We start from the raw sequence: 20,285 nt of genomic DNA, 5'->3' as shown, positions 1-20,285 counted from the left end.
AGGAGGCAGAGTGGCAGCAGAACTCATTCATTCCATGCTATGGGGATACCGCTAAAGGTCCCCATGTACCCAATTTCTGCCCATCACACAGGCTTCATTTTCAGACTGCTGACCCTTGCTCCAGTGGCCCCATTAACAGCGGCCGGGGGAGGGGGTGTGGGTTCTCATATCTCTATATAAAGAGTGAGGACAGTGTAGCGCATACACTACTATTGGAACAATACAGGTGTTATCCAGGCCACACATGCTCAAATTCAATTTTAGATCAGTGCCCTCAGCACAGAGGTGAAGGTCAGCGTGAAGCCTTTCAGCCTGGCTTGATGGCCAGTGCATTGCCACCGATGGTGTTGGGAGCCTGATGCATGATGTGGGGGCTGGTTGGACCAGCTACGGAGAAGACTAGCACTGTCGCCCATTGTTCATCAGTTTGCTCAAGTGGGCACCAGTAACGTCTCCATTGTGATACTTGTTACTATTTTTGGCATATCGAATATGCCACGGGTAGCTTGCCAGGCTCTGCCGTGCACGCGGGATACTCTCGGTAGCTTACCAGGCTCTACAAGAGGGACGGAGGAATCGAACCCAGATCGACTGTGTGCAAGGCAAACGCCCTACCCGCTGTGCTAAGGAGAAGGCAGTGGGATCAAAGAATAGTCTGAGGAACCTGATGGTCACATGGGGTTTGGTCTTTTTAAACTGTTCAATAAAAAAGTTAAATGGGGGGCGGAGGGGAATGAGAGAGAGAGAAGGGAGAAAGAGAGACAGAGAAAGAGAGAGGAGAGAGAGAGATCTTTTCAGGGACCCAGGCAGAGCTCTTCCTGCTTCTCATTTGCCAGGGTCCACCCCAGCCCTCCCCCATTCCAGTGTGGGGCCAAGTAACAGGAGCAAATGCAAAATATTCAGGTGTTGTCAGCATGTGCTCCCTAAGTACAGAAGAATCTTAGTCATTGTAGAATCTACTCTTTGTCTTAGGAAGGGTGTGCATTTTGCAGGGAATTTTGTCCCTCCCCCTCCTTTGTTGTTGCAGCCAGGTTGCTGTGTCTGGAGTTGGCACATTTAGTTGTGGTGTTCATTGGGTCACACTCTTGGTTGCTGTTCACCTGGGATTGCCCCCAGCAGCGGGGGACTCTGGCAGGGATAAGATTCTTGGCCTCATGTCTGCAAAGCAGACACTCTACCATGGAGCCACGTCCCGGGGCCACCTGCAAGGAATTCTTCACCCTCTTTTCAAGTTGACCCCTAGTCAAAGCAAGGTGTTGGTTACCTTTAGTCACTTCAGAGTTCTGTGTCCTGCGTGCTTCTCTCTATCACTCCGCTGGCCGGAACTAATACTTGAGTGCTTGTCCGCTGAGTGTAATTTCTATTTCATTTCATTTGTTCCTGTGACCGTCTTAAATCCTAAGTGAGGAATATAATGTAACTGAGAAGTACAAATTGGCAATGATGCAACTTCTGGCAGATATCTCTCTGGACTTAGTTACTAAAATACTAAAATACAGAAACCGGAAACGGAGAGGCCGCTAAGTGTGGTCACTCGACCTCATACCTCTTCATCCTCAGCAATGGAAAACAAATAATCTAATGCTTCCTTTTCAGCAGGTCTGACTTTAGGGGAGAGACTCTCCAAACAATAATAGTGAGTTTTGTTGAAATATTGAATGCAATCAAAGTGAAAGTAAAGTGAAATTTGTTACACAGGTGGGGGGGGGGCTAAGGGTGGGGGGGCTAGGGGCGTGGGGGGGTTAGGGGTGTGGGGGTGCGGGGTGGAGCTATACTGGGATTCTTGGTGGTGGAATATGAGCACTGGTGAAGGGATGGGTGTTTGAGCATTGTATAACTGAGATTTAAACCTGAAAACTTTGTAACTTTCCACATGGTGACTCAATAAAAAATTTAAAATTAAAAAATAAACAAAAAATAAATTAATTAAATTAAAAAAAATAAATCCTATGTGAGAACTATGGTAGCCAGAGGGCACAACAGCTAAGGCCAACCCAGGTTTATTCCTCAGCACCACATAGAGGCCCCGTGAGCAGAGCCCGGGGTAAACCCTGAGCACCAATGGGTGTGACTCAAAAACACATGCACAGAGAGTCTCTCATTAAGCAACCGTTTTTCAGCACAGCAATGTTGTCATAGAAATTCTTAATCAAACACTTCACATTATGTTTAAAGCATGCTTTTTAATTTTTGTTTTCTATTTCACAGGAATAAAAGCCACTGTTCCCCCAAACTGCTGTCTCGTTGTACTCAATTCCTTTAGCATAAATTGTGCCTCATCATTTGCCACTTAAATTTTTTTCAAAGGGCCACACTCAACAGTACTGAGGGTGACTGCTGGCTCTGTCTCAGGGAACCCTCTGTGGTGGTGGGGATCCAACCTGGGGTTAGCTGCATGCTAGGCAAGTGCCTTACCCACTGTGCTATCTGCTTGGCCCCTTGCCACTGAACCTGACCAGACCAAGGCTTTGCTACCAGTTTTCATGTATGCCTGGATTTCTGTTGGGGTCTAAAGAGTGGTAGGCAGTTTCTTCTTTACCTACCATGTTCTCTTGTATACAAAAATACAAGCCAGAAGAAAGCAAATATCTATTCCAAATGGGGAACCTTGGGGCTGGAGCATTTGCCTTGCACACGGCCGACCCAGGTCCAATTTCCCAGCATCCCATATGGTTCCCCGTGCACCGCCAGAAGTAATTCCTGAGTACATGAGCTAGGAGTAACCCCTGTGCATCACCAGGTGTGACCCAAAAAGGAAAAATAAAATGGGGCGCCTTGTACTAAGGTGCTAGAACTCAGCATAAGCAAAGTAAATCTGCTGTCTATGAGCTAAAACTTTGACAGCCCTGCCCAGTTGCTCTTTCTGCAAGCTGTGATGCTTGAGCTCTGATGATCTAAAAAAGCAAATGAGGGCCCAGAGAGCTGACTCAGAGTGCCAGCATGCGTTGTCTACATGCAAGAGATCCAGGTTCAATCCCCAATACCAACCACATGCCTTCCCCATCCCTAACCCCACTCCCAGATCTGATCCCTTAGCTATTCTTCAGGTGTGACCACCAAGCACTGCTGGTGGACCCTATAACCATTTTTTTAAAAAAAAAAAAAGCAAAGAAAATTAGTTGAGATTGTGGGTGAGACACTGAGTTCAGGATTCTTTGGGGCGCTGAAGTGGCTCTGTGAGTTCAGATATGAAACACCAGAATGCCTGTCTGAGCTGTGTCCACTCTTTCCCCCCGCCCAGAGACTCCTGGTCCACACTTCAGAGACGACCCGGCTTCGGTATTTCATCGAGTTGTTGCTCGAGAAAAGACAACCACTCATGCTGGTCGGAAACGCAGGGGTGGGGAAAACCGTCTTTGTGGGGGACACGTTGGCAAAGCTCTCTGAGGATTACATCGTGTCTCGTGTGCCTTTCAACTACCACACGACGTCTGCGGCTCTGCAAAGTGAGTGCTTCTCTACGTTATGTTCCAGAAGCGAAATCAGAAACTGTTAAGTGCCGTCGGAAGAGATCGTACACTGGAAGAGACGCTCACCTTTCGGGTGGCCAACCCAAACCACACAGAGTTCCTCAGACACTCCCAGGAGTGACGTCTGAGCACTGCTGGGTGTGACCCATAAACAAAACAACATCAATAGCAGCAACGCCTGCTGTGTTGTCTGTGCGTGCTTTCCGAGTCATGAGCGTGTGAGGCTGCATTGTTCATTGTTTCCTTAGCTCTAGCAGCGGAGACAACTAAAAGTTTCTTACACACAGCCCTTATGACCTCACCTATCAGTGCTCTCTCTGAAACCTTTTTTTTTTTCATCATTTTGCCTTCCCAAATCATATGGGCCCAGGATGAAATGTTCCATGGTGCAGACTCAGGCATCTCTATCTATTCATGTCTCACATTTATGATCTGGTGGTCCAAGAAGAGAGATGGACCTTTCGGTCGTAACTACGGCCCAGGAGGAAATAAGCTTTCAGAGAAACTTTCTTAGCTGTCTGGATGCTTCTGTGAGGGCCTGGAGATGAGGCCTGAGGGAGCGGACTGTGGCCTGCCTGGAGGAGCCGGGGTATGAAAGTGGGTCGAGGGGAGGAAAGTGCCTCCACGGTAGTGACCGGATCTTTCACACCTGGTGGCGCCTCATCCTAGGAAGAAGGCTGGCGTGGGAGCATGGTGGGGAGGTGGGCAGGGAAGCATCTCTGGCGGTAGCCTGCACAGATGTGATATTTAAAGTAATCAAGTAGAAGAGTTGGCAGGACAAATTGGGGGAAAGGACTGATCACTGATGGTTTACATTTTGCCTGTGATTAGTGACTCAGTTACATATTTGCTTCAGGAATTCTTGAGAAACCTCTGGAGAAAAAAGCCGGTCGTAACTATGGCCCAGGAGGAAATAAGAAATTGGTGTATTTTATTGATGACATGAACATGCCTGAAGTGGATGTGTATGGCTCCGTTCAGCCCCACACGCTGATTCGGCAGCATATCGACTATGGACACTGGTGAGTGAGTCTCCACCTTTTATTCTCTTCCAAAATATCATCGTCATCATCACCAAGAGGAGTTTAATAATGGAATTGATCTTGGGGCTGGAGTGATAGAACAAGGGGTAGGGTGTTTGCCTTGCAAACAGATAACCTGGGGTTCGATCCTCAGCATCCCAGTTTCCCAAGCACTGCCAGGAGTGATTTCTGAGTGCAGAGCCAGGAGTAACCCCTGAGCATTGCTGGGTATGGCCCCCAAAACAAAACAAAAAAACAAATTTGCTCTTAATTTCTTCTGAGGAAACACACTTTCTATTATAATTTTGCGTTTCATTTGGCATCCCTCTTCATCAGTGGAATAAAGGAATCATTTCCCACTGTGTCTTCATAGCACTGGGTTGAAGTAGATCATCACTGTATCACTATCACTGTCATCCCGTTGCTCATAGATTTGCTTTTGCGGGCACCAGTAACGTCTCCAAGTGAGACTTGTTGTTACTGTTTGGGGCATATCGAATACGCCACAGGTAGTTTGCCAGGCTCTTCCGTGCAAGCAAGATACGCTCGGTAGCTTGCCACGCTCTCCGAGAGGGGCAGAGTAATCAACCCCAGTCGGCCGCGTGCAAGGCAAACGCCCTACCCACTGTGGTATCTTTCCAGTCCCATCAGAAGTAGATCTTAGAAAAACAAATTACCCCCAAATCATGTACACTGTAGGCATTAACTTATGCCAGAGCACTGTAGAAGAGTATGACCTGACTCTGTGGGATGTACCCCTTGAAATTTGGGGATGTTGCCATCCTCCAGTCCCCACCATTAACCATAAGGAGAGCCCTCCAAATCTTGCTGTGGGTCTTTCTCCCCAGAAATTGTCATCTGAGGAGCAATAAGTAGTGAGAGTGTATAAGCAGTTAGGTCTTCCATTCCGGGTCTTGATTTTTAGCATTGAAGAAATTAAGTAGCCTTTAATTGTCTGAGCTTTAGAGTGGATGTTTTTTAGAGTTTATTTTTATTTGGTACTGGAGCAATATCTCAGCGGGTAGGGCATTTGCCTTGCATGTGGATGACCCGGGTTCGATTCTTCCATCCCTCTCAGAGAGCCTGGCAAGCTACCGAGAGTATCCCACCCACACAGCAGAGCCTGGCCAGCTACCTGTGAAGTATTCAATATGCCAAAAACAGTAACAACAAGTCTCAGAATGGAGAACTTACTAGTGCCCGCTCGAGCAAATCGATGAACACTGGGACAACAGACAACAGTACAACAGTGCATTTTTATTTGAAGCACCACGATCTGTAACAGTGCTAATGACAGGGTTTCATAATACAAGTTCCAACACCACCCCCCAGCCCTGCCCACCAGAGTCCAATTTCCCTACCATTGTCTCAGGATACCCTCCCTAATATCCTTCCCCATAACTCACCCCTCCAGCCCCGCCCTTGGCCAGCTCAGTTCTCTAGACCCATTTCCATGTCGTTACCTTTGGGTATTTCATATTCCCTCACCATATCCACATGCAGACTATCATTCTGTGTCCCTCTCCTTCTCCCTGACTTTGCTTAGCTTCGTGCTCTCTAGGTCTCCCCAGATAGCTGCAAGACTGCATGATTTTATCTTTTTTCCTTTAAGCTGAAAAGTATTCCATTGTGTATATATGTACCGCAGTTTCTTTTTCTATCATCTGTTCTTGGACACTCAATTAATCCAGATCTAGGCTACTGTGAATAGAGCTATAAGGAACAGAGGAACACAAATACCTTTATGAAACAGTGTATTTGGGCTTTTGGGGGAGAAGCTGAGAAGTGGATCCCTGGGTCACCCCAACTGAGCTTAGCCTTATATCTTTCAATATACTGAGTATTTGTAAGGATTGGAATCAGTTTGTGAAGTCCTTCGGGAACTTTTTGTTGTGCTATCATCTCCAGTGTGGGTCTTAAAGTTCTGGCTTCTGTCTTCCAGGTATGACAGACAGAAGGTGATGCTTAAGGAAGTCCACAACTGTCAATACATTGCCTGCATGAACCCCATGGTCGGCAGTTTTACCATCAACCCTCGACTCCAGGTAGGGTGTTAAGTGCTGTGCTCTCTCGCTCTCGCTCTCCCCCTCCCCCTCTTTCTCTTTCTCCCTCTTTCCCTCCATCTCCCCATAGAGTCCCGAGTCCTACTTCTTGGGTTTTTTGGGTTTGGGTCTTGTGATTCCAGAGATTGAACTCAGGGTCTCACACATATGAGACATGTGCTCAACTTCATCCCCCCTAAATAGAATACTTAGTTACCACATACCTTGATTCTTTGTGTTTTTTCAGCACAAATTGGGGCTCCTATTAGACTTGGTTAAACACATAAACATTTTGTTTTGTTTTGTTTTTGCTTTTTAGATCACACCTAGTGATGCTCAGGGGTTACTCCTGGTGGTGCTTAGGGGACCATATGGGATGCTGGGAATCGAACCCAGGTCAGCCCCTGAGCAAGGCAAACCCGCTGTGCTATCATTCCAGTTCCACATATACATTTTTTAACAAACAGACTTTTTATCTATTTGTGTTTGCGTAGTAGCCACTCCCAGTGATCTTGGCCCAGCAGTAATGTGGGCCTGAGGATTTGGTGCTTCAGTGGTCATGTAGGACCAAAAGTGTAATTCCGGTCACGCACATGCCAGCACATGCTCTACCATTTGAATCTTTCCCCGTCATTCATAGGATTTTTAAATGATTGGGATTAGATCTGGGCTGGAGCGATAGCACAGCGGATAGGGCATTTGCCTTGCATGCAGCCAACCCGGGTTTGATTCCTCCATCCCTCTCGGAGAGCACAGCAAGCTACCGAGAGTATCCTGCCCACACGGCAGAGCCTGGCAAGCTACCCGTGGCGTATTCAATATGCCAAAAACAGTAACAATAAGTCTCACAATGGAGACGTTACTGGTGCCCACTCGAGCAAATCGATGAGCAATGGGATGACAGTGATATAGTTTTAGATATACAGCAACATAGCTGAAAGTCCAGAGAGCTCCCATAGGCTCCCTCACCCTGAAAATGTCTTGCATTAGTGTGGTGCATTTGTTCTATTGCTGAGCCTCTGTTGATATTAAAGTCCAGTATTTCTTCATTCTGTGTATTTGGGAAAATTTATTGTGACAGCTATTCTCCACTGAAGTTTTATACAGTATAGTTTCACTGCACTAAAAATACCCAGTATTCTACAAACCCATCCCTCCCACCCTCACCCTCTGACAACCACTTAATCCTTTTCCCTGTAGCAACCACTTAACTCTGTGGCAACTTAATCCTTTGGCAGCCACTTAACTCTCTGTGACAACCACTTAGTCCTTTTTCTGTCTTCATAGTTTGCCTTTTCCAGAATGTTATGTAGTTGGAATCGTATGAAGCATTTTTAGATTAGCTTCTTTCACTTCTCTTACACAGGCATTTTTGATGCCTCTTCATGACTTGATAGCTCATTTCCTTTCATCACTGAATAATATTCTGCGTATGCCTGCACCACAGTTTATTCCTCCACCAAAAGATACCATAGTTGTTTCCAAGTTTTGACAGCTCAGAGACACATCCTATAAATATTTATGTGCAGATTTTTGTGTGTAGTTCTTAGCATTTTAATAATAATAACAACCACCCCAACACACATACAGCCACGGCGCACCATAGTGCCTGCTGCTTATGTGTTTATGTGGAGGGACTAGGGCTCAACTGGTTGACTTTGCCGGCACTCGTGAGACCATTCACAGGTCTGGGCATTGACTCTCAGCTGCTCCCATGTGTCAGGGGTTGGTGGGATGGCAGGAGTGTGGCTTCGCTTCCGGGTCCCAATATACTTGGAGAATTCACAGTGATGGGAGAAGCTGAAGAGAGCGAGTTGGAAAATAAAGCCTCCGACTGTAACTGGTGCTCTCTCACTTCAGTCAGTCTGTTGGGGCAGACAGGCCATCTGGCCAAGTCCCAGCCACACAGAAGGCTCTGCCAAGAGACGTGTGATGGACATAGATATGGAGCACAAGGAGAAAAAAAAGAGAGCTCTATTTTACCATCTACTGCTCCCCTGATAATCCCTCTTTATGTGATGCTTATCTGTTTCTCTTTTCAGAGGCATTTCACTGTGTTCGCCTTCAACTTTCCCTCCTTGGAGGCTCTGAATACCATCTACAGCCAGATCCTTAGTCTGCATTTCCAGCAGCAAGCGTTTGATCCTTCTGTTCTCAGGACTGGCCCTACTTTGATCCAGGCAACCATCATGGCCCATCAGATGATGACACAGAGCTTTTTGCCCACGGCTGTTAAATTCCACTACCTCTTTAATCTGAGAGACCTGTCAAGCATCTTCCAGGTAACTTGTTGGCTCTCTTACCTGTCTTGAGTGGAGGAGTCTATGACTATGACAGTGGTGGCACTCATTTCTAGACCTCTGCTTAAAATGATGCATTTGTACATCTAGCCTTCATTTTTAGACCATAAGCTCATATATGAAAGCTTAGGACTGTTTAATCAATGAGGTTTGTAGAGGCTTGGCAAGAGAAACAAGGGTAGAGCCTATACTCCCTATTTCTTTTATGTAAGTATTTCTGTGCGGCTCTTTGTGCCAAGTGAAAAGAATAACTGTCATTTTTCATAATATGTGTTTATGTAAATTTTTTATCTTGGGGCAATACCCCAAACTCCTGGATTTGTGATCAGGGATCACTCTTATTTTTTTTTGTTTCACTGTTTTGCTCACACCCAGTGATGCTCAGGGGTTACTCCTAGCTTTGCACTCAGGAATTACTCCTGGCAGTGCTCAGGAAACCATATGAAATATTGGGGATTGAACCCAGGTCCACTGCATGTAATGCAAACACAATACCCGATGTACTATCTTTCCAGCCCCAATCAGGGGTCACTCTTGGCACTGTTCTGAGAACCATTTGTAGTGCCAGGGATCAGCCAGGGTCAGCTGCCTGCAAGGCAAGTACCTTAATCCCTGTACTATTTTTCTGACCCTGTTTATATAATTTTAAAACCCACATTTAAAGAAATTGTGATTTCTTAAATTTATATTTTATTTTGCATTGGTCTTAACACTTACTTGGCAAAATGTCAGTGTTTATGTATTGGGTTTAGGGGGAAAAATCTAAGGAGGAAATTTTTCATCTGAAATTAAAAATGTAAATAGTAAAATGTGATCTGCTTATCAAGTAGAAATAGTTTAAAGAATTATTTCTGACTTGAGTTACTTTTATGAGAAAGAAGGTGCCCAACTTGTTAAAAAGTAAAAACTTCAGGGGCCTTTATATTTGATAATTTTTATTTCTTGGCATTTTTACAAACCACCTTTCTATATTCATCTGTAATGCTGCTCTAGCCAACAGTTTCCTAAGACTGGACCTTTTTCTTTACTTTTTTACTTTTTTCCCTTTCTTTTTTTTTCTTTTGATTTTTTTATGTTTAATATATGTTGTTTATTAACACATATTTCTTTTTGCATGTGTGTGCCTTATCTTTTTTTTATTATTAGTGAATCACCGTGAGGTACACTTACAGGCTTACAAACTTTCGTGCTTTCGGTTCAGTTATACAATGATCCCATCCCTCTACCAGTGCCAATTCTCCACCACCAATGGTCCCAGAATCCCTCCCACCACCCCCACCCTAACCCCTCCACACTGCCTCTGTGGCAGGGCATTCCCTTTTGCTCCCCCTCTCCTTTTGGGTGTTGTGGTTTGCAATACAGGCATTAGGCGGCTATCATGTTCGGTCCATAGTCTACTTTTGGCACACGTCTTTCAATCTGAATGGGTCCTCCCAATACCCTTTACTTGGTGTTCCCTTCTCTATCTGAGCTGCCTTTTGCCCCAGCATGTGAGGCCAGTTTCCAAGCTGTGGAACAGACCTCCTGTCCTTATCACTACTACACTTGGTGTTAGTCTCCCATTCTATTACTTTATATTCCACAGATGAGTGCAATCTTTCTATGCCTGTCCCTCTCTTTCTGACTCATTTAACATGATACTTTCCATGTTGATCCACTTATATGCAAATTTCATGACTTTGTCTTTTCTAACAGCTGCATAGTATTCCATAGTGTAGATGTACCAAAGTTTCTTTAGTGCTTAGGACTTATTCCTGGCTCTGTTCTCGGGGATCACTTGTGAAGACTCAGGGGACCATAGGTGGTGTTGGGGATCAACACAGGTTGGCCGGATGCAAGACAAGAGCCTTATCTCCTTATACTATCTCTCTGGCCCTTCTCGATATTTTTCATATCTGTCTGACACATAAAGTATTGTTTCAGCAGATTTTTAATCTTAGCAGAAATGAGAAGGAAGGTCATAGGTGGCACGAAGTGTAAGGCCTGCCTTTCACCTCATACCCCATGTGTCAGCTGCCCCAACACCTCCAAATCATATTTGTGTGCATTTTAGTCCAGTCTCTGGACTCCCTGGGGGTTCTACTTGCATCCTGAGTGAGCTGAGTCTCCCTGGAGGAAGTTCTCTATGAAGGCAGCATTTTAGGGCTGTGTTGAGTCTATTGCAGAACTGGTCCTGGGTCAGCCCACAATCGTGAATATGGGCAGTTGACTTTTGGATCTTGTATTTGCCTGTGAAATGAGAAGTTTGCACTGATACTAGAAGCTTTTAGAGTTTACATAACTGTAATCCTATGCCTTTCACCTTAGCTGTTTGTTCTTGGGTTTTGGAAGCTTAATGCATTTGGAAGACATAATAGACACAATAGGCACCAGTTGGCTGATTTTTCCTTTAACTTGATAAGCTGCTAAATCACATACAGAGTCTTAGAACATGTTAAAGGGGTCTGAAGAGACAGTACAGTGGCTAAGTGCTTGTATTGCTTGTGACCAACCTCGGGTTTGGTCCCTAGCACCCCATATGGTCCTCTAACTGCCAGGAGTGTTCCCTGAATACAGAGCCAGGAGTAAGCCCTGAGTGATTCAGGGTGTGCCCCCCACCCCAATAAACTGACCCCCTCTTCCCCCCTCCAAAAAAAAAAAGAATATGCCATAGAAACATTCTCTTGGAATGTTGTCAGCTTCTGAATTTTTTATTTTTCCTGTTCTTATTAGGGGATTTTATTTGCTTCTCCTGAATGTTTGAAGGGTCCACATGATTTAATACGCCTTTGGCTTCATGAATCTTGTCGTGTTTACGGAGACAAACTGGTAGACACAAAGGACTGTGATTTGTTTCAGAAAAAGCTGCTGGAAACTGCTTGTAAATGTTTTGAAGTAAGTGCACAAGTGACAGTGGTCCCCGTCGACTCAGTTCCTGGCTGGTGTGTTGAGGGTAGAAGTGTGATGAGACATGAGTGGTTTTGGCCAATACTCACCTTTCTAAAACAGCCATGGTTCCTGTGTCCATCTGCTCCGTCCAAGGGTTGACCCATAATTTCAGGCCTGACAGACCACTTGGCCACTCTGTCTCTTTTGGGGCATCATCAGGGCTGCTGACATGAGCTTGTTTTTCTCCTCCTCCTGATGCAGGGCGTAGACCGCCAGACACTGCTGCAGCAGCCCCTCATTTACTGCCACTTGGCCAGCAGTGGGGGACACCCTCAGTACCTGCCCGTGAAGGACTGGGAGGTGCTGAGGATGGTTCTTACGGAAATGCTGGACAACTACAACGAACTCAATGCTGCCATGCACCTGGTCTTATTCGAAGATGCCATGCAGCACGTGTGAGTGGGGCACTGTGATGCTTTGGGCAGAGTGAAAACTACGGGGCATCCACCGCTGTTGTCATGGCATCATTGCTAGTGCCCGGTGGCTGCCAGCTCTCATCTACTGTGTGCCAGACAGAAGAGAATTCCAAGTGTCATTCAGATGGTGGCTTAATTATTATTCTAATCCCCAGTTGTAGTCAAATATTTTTATTACAATTCATAATATCATTAAGTATTTAATAATTATCAAGGTGCTATTTCGGTGATATTTTTCTCTTTTAGACAATTTTTTTGAGGCACTGTGATCTTACAATAATGCAAATGGTAGGGTTCAATGATGCAATATTCCAACACCATACTGTCCATCAGAGTGTCCACGTCCCTAAACCATTGTCTCAGAGATTATCTTCACCCACCTTCTCCCCCTTGGTAAGCTCAGCTCTGTACAGAAGCTCTCAGGTTTTGTTACCTTTGGCCATGTGTTATTCCCTTATTATGTTTCTCTATATCACACATATTAGAAAGATCGTTCTGTGTTGGCCCCTCTCCTCCTGACTTCACCCAGAATGGTATTCTCTAAATCCATCCACATAGCAACAAATTGCATGATTTCACCTTTTCTCATTGCCAAGTAGCACTCTGTTGTATGCATACCATATATATGTATATGTATACCATAAATGTATATATATATATATATATATATATATTTCAGTCCAGTCATCTGTTCTTGGCTAACTCACCATCTTAATGTCTTCTTGGGGTCCACTGTCTCAAGCATCACCATTTTAGCCAGAGTTTCATGTTCCTTCACTCTAGTCCTGATAGGTCAGAGTGTTGAGAGAGAAGAAGAGAAATTATTTGTTCACATTGTGATGTTGGAAAGTGGTTGAGGCAGAATGGGCCCAAACGGATTTTCAGTGACTAAACAGCTTTATTCAGGCCTGCTGAGTGCTGTACTCAGTGATTCAGGACTTTGCAAACTAGAAAAACAGCAGGGTGAGGGGCATATTATTTTAGCAGTCACTCAGAACTAGTTCCCTGTCCTGGTGCAGGGCCTGGCCAACGAGGCCTTCTCTTGCCTTGTGTGCTGGGTGCCTGATGCAGTGCCCAGCCTGTGCAGCCCTCGCTGGCCTGGGTGTGCGGGATACCGTGGTCAGCAGGACAGGCCAGGTCTCTACTGGAGTTTTCCCCTTCGAGGCTCAGATAGACACTTGTAAGAACATGCACATATAAGCAGAAGAGAAACTAAGAGGATCATTCAGGGTCTGACATTTAGAGTCATTTCATAAAAGCAGTGTAGAGTACTACTGTGTAGAAAAACTGTGTTAAAAAGATACAGGATGGGGGCTGGAGCAATAGCACATGGGTAGGGTGTTTGCCTTACACACAGCCAACCCAGGTTCAATTCCTAGCATCCCATATGGTCCCCCGAGCACCGCCAGGAGTAATTCCTGAGTTCATGAGCCAGGAGTAACTCTGTCCAATGCTGGGTGTAACCCAAAAAGAAAAAAAAAAAGATATAGGATGTCCAGTATTTGCACCTGGGTATTTATATGCATCTATTTTGTTTTTCTTATTACTATCTGTGTAATCATAACACATTCCTTCAAACACATATTGGGATCCTAGAGAAGCCCATTCACTCTCACTATAACAGTATCAAGTAGTCTTATTGATCGCATAAGTATTCAGAGTCTCTGGGATGGGACCAAATAACGGGTTCGTAGGCCTTGCTGGAACTTGGTTCTGTGATTGTGAGAGGTCTCAGTAAAATTTCTAGTGGACTTGAAGCCTGGGGAAAGATCTAGTACCAGAGAAGGATGAAACAAAGAAGCAGTAGGTGTTAATCTCAGACAGAGACATTGGCCAGTCCTTCCCCCACTGCCCACCAGTCACAGTTCTGCTCAAGGCCATTCTCCCTTTCCTGCCCCGAGAAGGTTTCCTGCTCCATTTCCTGCTGATGTGGAACTGGAATTTTTCTCACTGAGCAAAGAATTAGATATGGGGCCATTGCACATGGCCCACCCAGGTTCTATCCCCTATCCCCGGCACCACACATGGTCTAGCCCCGAGCCTGCCAGAAGTGATCCTTGAGCAGAGTCAGGAGTAAGCCCTAAGCACTGCTGGGCATGGCCCAAAAACAAACACCAAAGTAGGTGCACGGTCCAAAGACCTTGCCTTTGTCTTCTTGGGCTTTGGTGGAGGAGAGTAAAGCCTCGGGAGTCACAGATGTTGCTGGCCAAGGCTGGTATCAGGGCCGAGCAGGCCAGAGCAGATGCAGAGAGCATCTTTGGGGAACCATGATAAGGACCCAAGGCTCAGAATCAAAACGCGAATTCAGGGTCCAGTTATTCCTCTGAAACGGAGGCTAAATGTCATGTGGGGGGTTTCTAGATGGCATACTGGCCCCTCTCTCTTCCCAGGTGCCGTATCAGCCGAATTCTGCAGGCCCCACAAGGCCACGCACTGTTGATCGGCGTGGGCGGCTCTGGCAAGCAGAGCCTGTCCCGCCTAGCCGCCTTCATGTGCGGGCTGGAGGTCTTTCAGATCACGCTGACCGAAGGCTTCGGAATCCAGGAGCTGCGGGTGAGGAGAGGGCTCCGGGGCCTTCGCCCCTGGATTTAGCTGATGAAGCCTGAGCTTTACCGGCTGCTCACACCCTCCCTAAATCCCCAACACAGCCCAAGACTCCACAGGGTAGGAAGATGGAGGACGAGCTCTGTAGAAGATCCAACAATCTCTACCCATCTTTCATTCATGGTTGAGTAAGCATGAAATTCTAGAGATTTTTATAGGTCTAGAAGTCTATAGACCAGTTCCAGAAAGTGTTTTATTATACCCTTGGTTACACACACATGCTTTTTTTTTTTTTTTTGCATGGATCATGCCTGCTATCCAACTTGATTAGCATTCCTCTCTGATAGGGTTGGGGTTGGTAGAAAGAAGCTGCTTTTACAGGTGCAAACAGAACTTTTTTCACCTTGGAGAAGACTAAGAAAGTCTAATGCCTACTGGGAATGCTTTCCAGAAACAGTTTAATACTGTTAGTTTTTGCTTTTGTTTTTGTTTTTTGTCATACTAAGACTCCTAAAACATGACTTGGAGTTTGTGCTTAAGTGTTCTTTTAAAGGAAAAAAAACCCAACACTTTTCTGTATTATTAAACAAAGTAAGAACCAAAGAAAAACTGTCTTCAGTGAAAGGAACAACTGTCCAAATGAGCCAAAACTCCTCTGCACCAAGTTAGTTCCTCGACCAGTGGACCCATTTGCAGCCCTGTCCGAAGGGACGCCTGCCTTTGTGGCCTGCTTTCGTCAGCTCCGTGCAACCCCAGAGGTGATGCTCATCCTTAAATGCTGCGGAGGGCTGTGCTCGCCTGCTTTGGCCTGTGTCACAGGGTCACAGAGAGGAAAGCATGCACAAACAGGAAAAGCACAGCTCAGTGCCCTGATATTACAGTCACTCAACTCGTCCGAGCACTCACACACATGCGCACCCCCAGCATGGCCCCTGCATTTTAACAAACCATGAGTGATGGCCTCTCCTTGCAGGTGGATCTTGCCAATTTGTACAGCAGAGCAGGAGCCAAGAACATGCCCACCGTGTTCCTGCTGACAGATGCCCAGGTTCTAGATGAGAGCTTCCTTGTGCTGATTAATGACTTGCTGGCATCAGGTGATTAAAGCAACGCATTTCTTGAAATATCTTCCCCCAGTGACAAATTATCTGTGGTTTCAGTGAACTTTAAAGAGAGATAATTTGTCTTTGAGATGTTCACTGGGGCAGTCTTTGGGGAGAAAACCAATAAACCTTACCAATTTGAGGTGTATTGCATTCGGAGTCTGCTTTTGGTGAAGTGTGTTGGAAGGGCCTTCAGTTATTCCTCCCTTCAGTTATTAATCAGTTCCTGCCCCTCAAGTGATTTTCAAAGGGGATGTTCGTCCTGGCTGTGTGGTGGGTCTTGTAAATGCAAAGAAAAAAAAAGAGATAAATGGAATTCTCGCTTTCTTGTTTTAGCTGAACCTTGTCTTTGAATGAACCACAGGCAGTAGAAAAGCATATCTCAAAATTTAATTGTGCTGATCTTTCAGTGATTCTTCTCATTCTTTGGGGGAGCAGGAGAAATCCCGGATCTGTTTAGTGATGAAGATGAGGAGAAGATCATTTCTGGAATTCGCAATGAAGTTCGAAGTCTGGGCCTGGTGGACTCCAGGGAAAACTGTTGGAAATTCTTTTTGGCCAGGGTGCGACTGCAGCTCAAAGTAAGACACACTCCCCTTTATTGTCTATCCTTCAATGCCTGCCGTTGCATCATGAAATGATTCTCTTTCATGCCTCATACCTGCCTTTATATTTGGCATTCATTATGCAGGCATCTTTGCGTTTCCCATGCTCTTGTCTCAGGTATGTCCTCCTGAAGTTGCCTGAGCTGCTGTTTCCTACAGAGCGTCATGCAGAGCAGCCTGTGCCGTGTTTGATGGAGCTGCACATGAGATCCATCCTCAAGGAGCTGCCACTCTTACAGGAAAAGAGGCCTTAGGAAAGAACTGTAGCCCTGGCCCCATACACAAAGTGCCAGCGTTGAGAATTACAGAGGATGTGGTGGCATCTTTCCCAGCAGCTCTAAATCCTTTTAGAGGAAGTGACGTGTCCTACAGGAGCTAGAATTCCTGGGAAAGTGATGGATGAAGGAAATAATTAGAGAGAGGAAGTGCCATGTATCTAAGAGTAAGCGGACCCAGAGGAACAGCCGAGCAGACAAATTGCATCTGGGAAACTTGCATTAGTTTGGTCCCTAGCACTGCATGTCCCAGAAGCACAAGAGGGAGTCACTGCTAAGCAGAGTCCAGAACTCTACAGGGAGTGGCCTCCACCTCTCACCTGCCCTGCTTACTTGCAGAAACCTGGCAGTCCTGAATGACTGCCACAGGAAGTTCCTAATGGACGAACGAGGCCCTAGTCTGGGGGTGTACACGGGAATGAGATGAGGGGGTTGGGAATCATTAAGGAAACAATGGGAGAGTTTTTATAATAGTAATACTTGAGGGCAAATAATTGAGACCTGTTGCCTGAGGATCTTCGCCATAGACTATGCTATGTTGTAGTATCTTGTTGTGTCACTTTTAGGCATATCAGTATTCCAAGAAAACAGGAAACTCCTCATTAGCATGACCCAGAGCCATTAGAAGAATAAATACTGCATGGGAAATTAAGACTTCTGAGTATTAATAAAGAGTAATACCCTGGACAAAGTAACCATAGTGGCAGCAGTAATAGTAGCCTCTGCCTGAGAACGATAGTAACAGGCAGTGGGATTCTTAACCTTGGAGTACACAAGGAAGGAAATGACTTTCTGACGTTCACCGTGAATGTTCCTTATGTGGAGAATAAGTGCTCCGGATGACTTGATGTGACTTTGGGAGAACAGAGACAGGAGCTCCGAGAAGGGATTCCGCTGCCTTCTTCTTCACACACCTTGTCAGCCAGGAGGAGTGAGGGGATCGGCCTGCTAAAGTCAGCTCTGCACACGCTTGGGACATAAGCCTTTCCCCCAGTCAGCTTCATGCGGCAGTCACCATCAGACCATGCCAGAGCCCCACTTGATCTTCATGGCACAGAAAGAGCTGGTTGCTTGGGGGCCCTGGGGCACCATTGCTCATTGAAGGGAAAGTAAATGCTAATCCTACCTCTGCTGGGGCTTCCTCTGGCCCATTGCCTGCCACTCAGAAAAGACTTTCAGGAAGCAGAGGAATGGGGGAAGTGGGATCCATTTTGGGGGGAATATGGGGGAGAGAAGAAGAGCTGCATGCTCAGGAGAGAATCATGGACTTCTTCAGAGTGGAGCAAGCTAAGGACAAATCCCGGATAGAGCTGGGGACTAATGGCTAGGGTGGAGAAGGTAGGAGTAAAAGAAAGGAGTTATCTCTCTCAGGGAGAGGTACGGGCACCCCCCAGAATGGGAACTTGCACACACCAATTCTGTTACTAGGGTTTGGCTCCATTGTTTCAACAGCTTGGAATTGTTGATGGCCCTTGTAAAAGTATCACAGTCTTTGTCTCTGTGTTGGGCCCTCTCCTCCAAGGGGTCCAGCCAGACGCCCAGCCAATTCCTAAACTTGACAGGGCTTCTTCTGTATTTCAGAGGTCTTCTTGGGGCTGGTTTGGGTTCCAGAGGATTGGATTATCACAGTGCACAACACCAGGGCCCCCCCTCTCCTGGCTTGCAGCATATGGAACAGAATGATGTTAAGGTTCTCATCCACCTTGTATTTTCGGGTTCCACATTCATCTTAATGAGCATTGCAGGCCTGAGGTCTTAAGGTTAGAACTTAAGGTTCAGTTGGCCAAAGAATCCCTCCCCACCAAAAAGTAAAAGATCCCTATGACTATACTTGCCAGGTTCTATAATAAGGCCAGGGATTTTTTTCCATCTTCCATAATAATATGTGTAGATAAGATTTTCTCTATGAAATGGAAAAACGGATGCCATAATATAATTGAGAGAGTAACATTGTAAATCATTGTCTGTCAATGTCTGTTCCTCGGAGCAGCAGAATCAACCTTGCCTAGAATCTTTTTTTAAAAGGACCAGTACTTCAGTGCTACCCCAGGGTACTCAAGTCAGAAATCCTGGGTATGACCCGGCAGTAAGACTTCACAAAACCCCAGGGCTCCAGGAGGACTGAAACCCATGAAGCATTGCTGCAGATATGCTTGAGGAAGCAGTCTTTAACAAGCTCTTGTGTAGACAACTCTGCTTGCTTCTGTAGGATAAACTCCTCGAAGGGAATTGCAAGCTTCACGAGTTACAGTTCCCAGTGGTATGAGAATATGCCTGCAGTTATAGGTTGGGATCTCAGTTTCTTCTTCCATCTGGGCTTGAATTCAGTACAGTGATGCTAAGAAACCGCAGAGGCTAAATCATAAAGGACTCACTGCTTTGCTGTTGTACTTGGTTTTATTTATGTCTCTTATGTGCAATTTTTTTTGAGACTACTTATATATCCTTGAGGAGGGGTAGAATCTGCCGCACCCCTGCATCCCCACACCCCTCAGTGATTCTCAGTAGGCTGACTCTTAGGGGCCACCAGGGCTGCACCCAGTGATTCTCAGAGGGAACCAAACCTGGGTGGGACACAAACCTATCTACTATTCAATCCCCCAACCTCAACAAAACTGCTTGAAATTTTTCTAGTTTTGTTGAGAAATAATCTAGATTTGTTGAGAAATGACTGCCACATTAGAGTCAACTGAAATAAATGGATTCATCTTCTCATATGCATACAGCAAAAGAAAGAATAGAAGGAAATAAGAGGAAAATCCTCCCAGTGCTTTCTCTGGATTCCTTTGACTTGGGATCTTTGGTGGTCCCCTATAAATTTTAGGAGTGTTTTTTCCTACTGTCCCTATGTCATTAAATCTTGATAGGGAGTACATTGAAGCTTACGTTGATGACTCTTGGTAGAATTGACCTTTTATTTATTTTTTTTATTAAGGTAATGTGGTTTATAATAGTGTTCGTGTTTATGCTTCTCACATAAAGAAACAAAGTTTCTATATCACTACTGTCAAAGTACCAAAGACCTTCCACCTCTATATTCAGATTCTTTCTGGTGCTCCTACTTCTGCGTTATTTTCAGAGGTCCTACTCTCATTTTTGGTGAGTCTTTACCACTGATTCTATCCTTATGCAATGTAAATTATTCTAGTTTTATTACATATTTAAATATCCTGGGGCTGGAGTGATAGCATAGCGGGTAGGGCGTTTGCCTTGCACGCGGCCGACCCGGGTTCAAATCCCAGCATCCCATATGGTCCCCTGAGCACCGCCAGGAGTAATTCCTGAGTGCAGAGCCAGGAGTAACCCCTGTGCATCGCCAGGTGTGACCCAAAAACCAAAAAATATATATATATATCCTATAACTACTAGTCAACTGCTGTCTCATTTTCCTTGGTTGTTCTCACATGTCTATATATCTGGATAAACATCACAATAATTTTGTTAAGTTCTGAACACATTTATATTTGAATAAAAGCAAAGCAGTTTTTATTGAAAGAAATAGATGTGAGGAGAGAGAGAAAGTGGAATATATGTTCAAGAGAGAACACAAACTTCTCCAGAATGGAAAGAAAGCCAATAT

At 45.4% G+C, this 20,285-nt stretch overlaps 1 protein-coding gene across 1 annotated transcript in view; it reads left to right on the top strand.

Moving 5' to 3' along the window:
* DNAH11 (dynein axonemal heavy chain 11) overlaps positions 1–20,285 on the top strand; it is a 323,685-nt gene that overhangs the window by 183,978 nt on the left and 119,422 nt on the right. The window contains exons 46-54 of the mRNA XM_004604267.2: positions 3,242–3,446; positions 4,327–4,492; positions 6,435–6,537; positions 8,577–8,816; positions 11,547–11,708; positions 11,964–12,157; positions 14,569–14,731; positions 15,696–15,819; positions 16,264–16,406. Coding sequence (XP_004604324.2) covers positions 3,242–3,446; positions 4,327–4,492; positions 6,435–6,537; positions 8,577–8,816; positions 11,547–11,708; positions 11,964–12,157; positions 14,569–14,731; positions 15,696–15,819; positions 16,264–16,406 — 1,500 coding nt within the window. The remainder of the gene's footprint in view (positions 1–3,241; positions 3,447–4,326; positions 4,493–6,434; positions 6,538–8,576; positions 8,817–11,546; positions 11,709–11,963; positions 12,158–14,568; positions 14,732–15,695; positions 15,820–16,263; positions 16,407–20,285) is intronic.

Source organism: Sorex araneus, chromosome 1, assembly GCF_027595985.1.
Source record: "Sorex araneus isolate mSorAra2 chromosome 1, mSorAra2.pri, whole genome shotgun sequence".
Lineage (NCBI taxonomy): Eukaryota > Metazoa > Chordata > Mammalia > Eulipotyphla > Soricidae > Sorex > Sorex araneus.
This window is presented reverse-complemented; position numbering and strand designations above follow the sequence as displayed.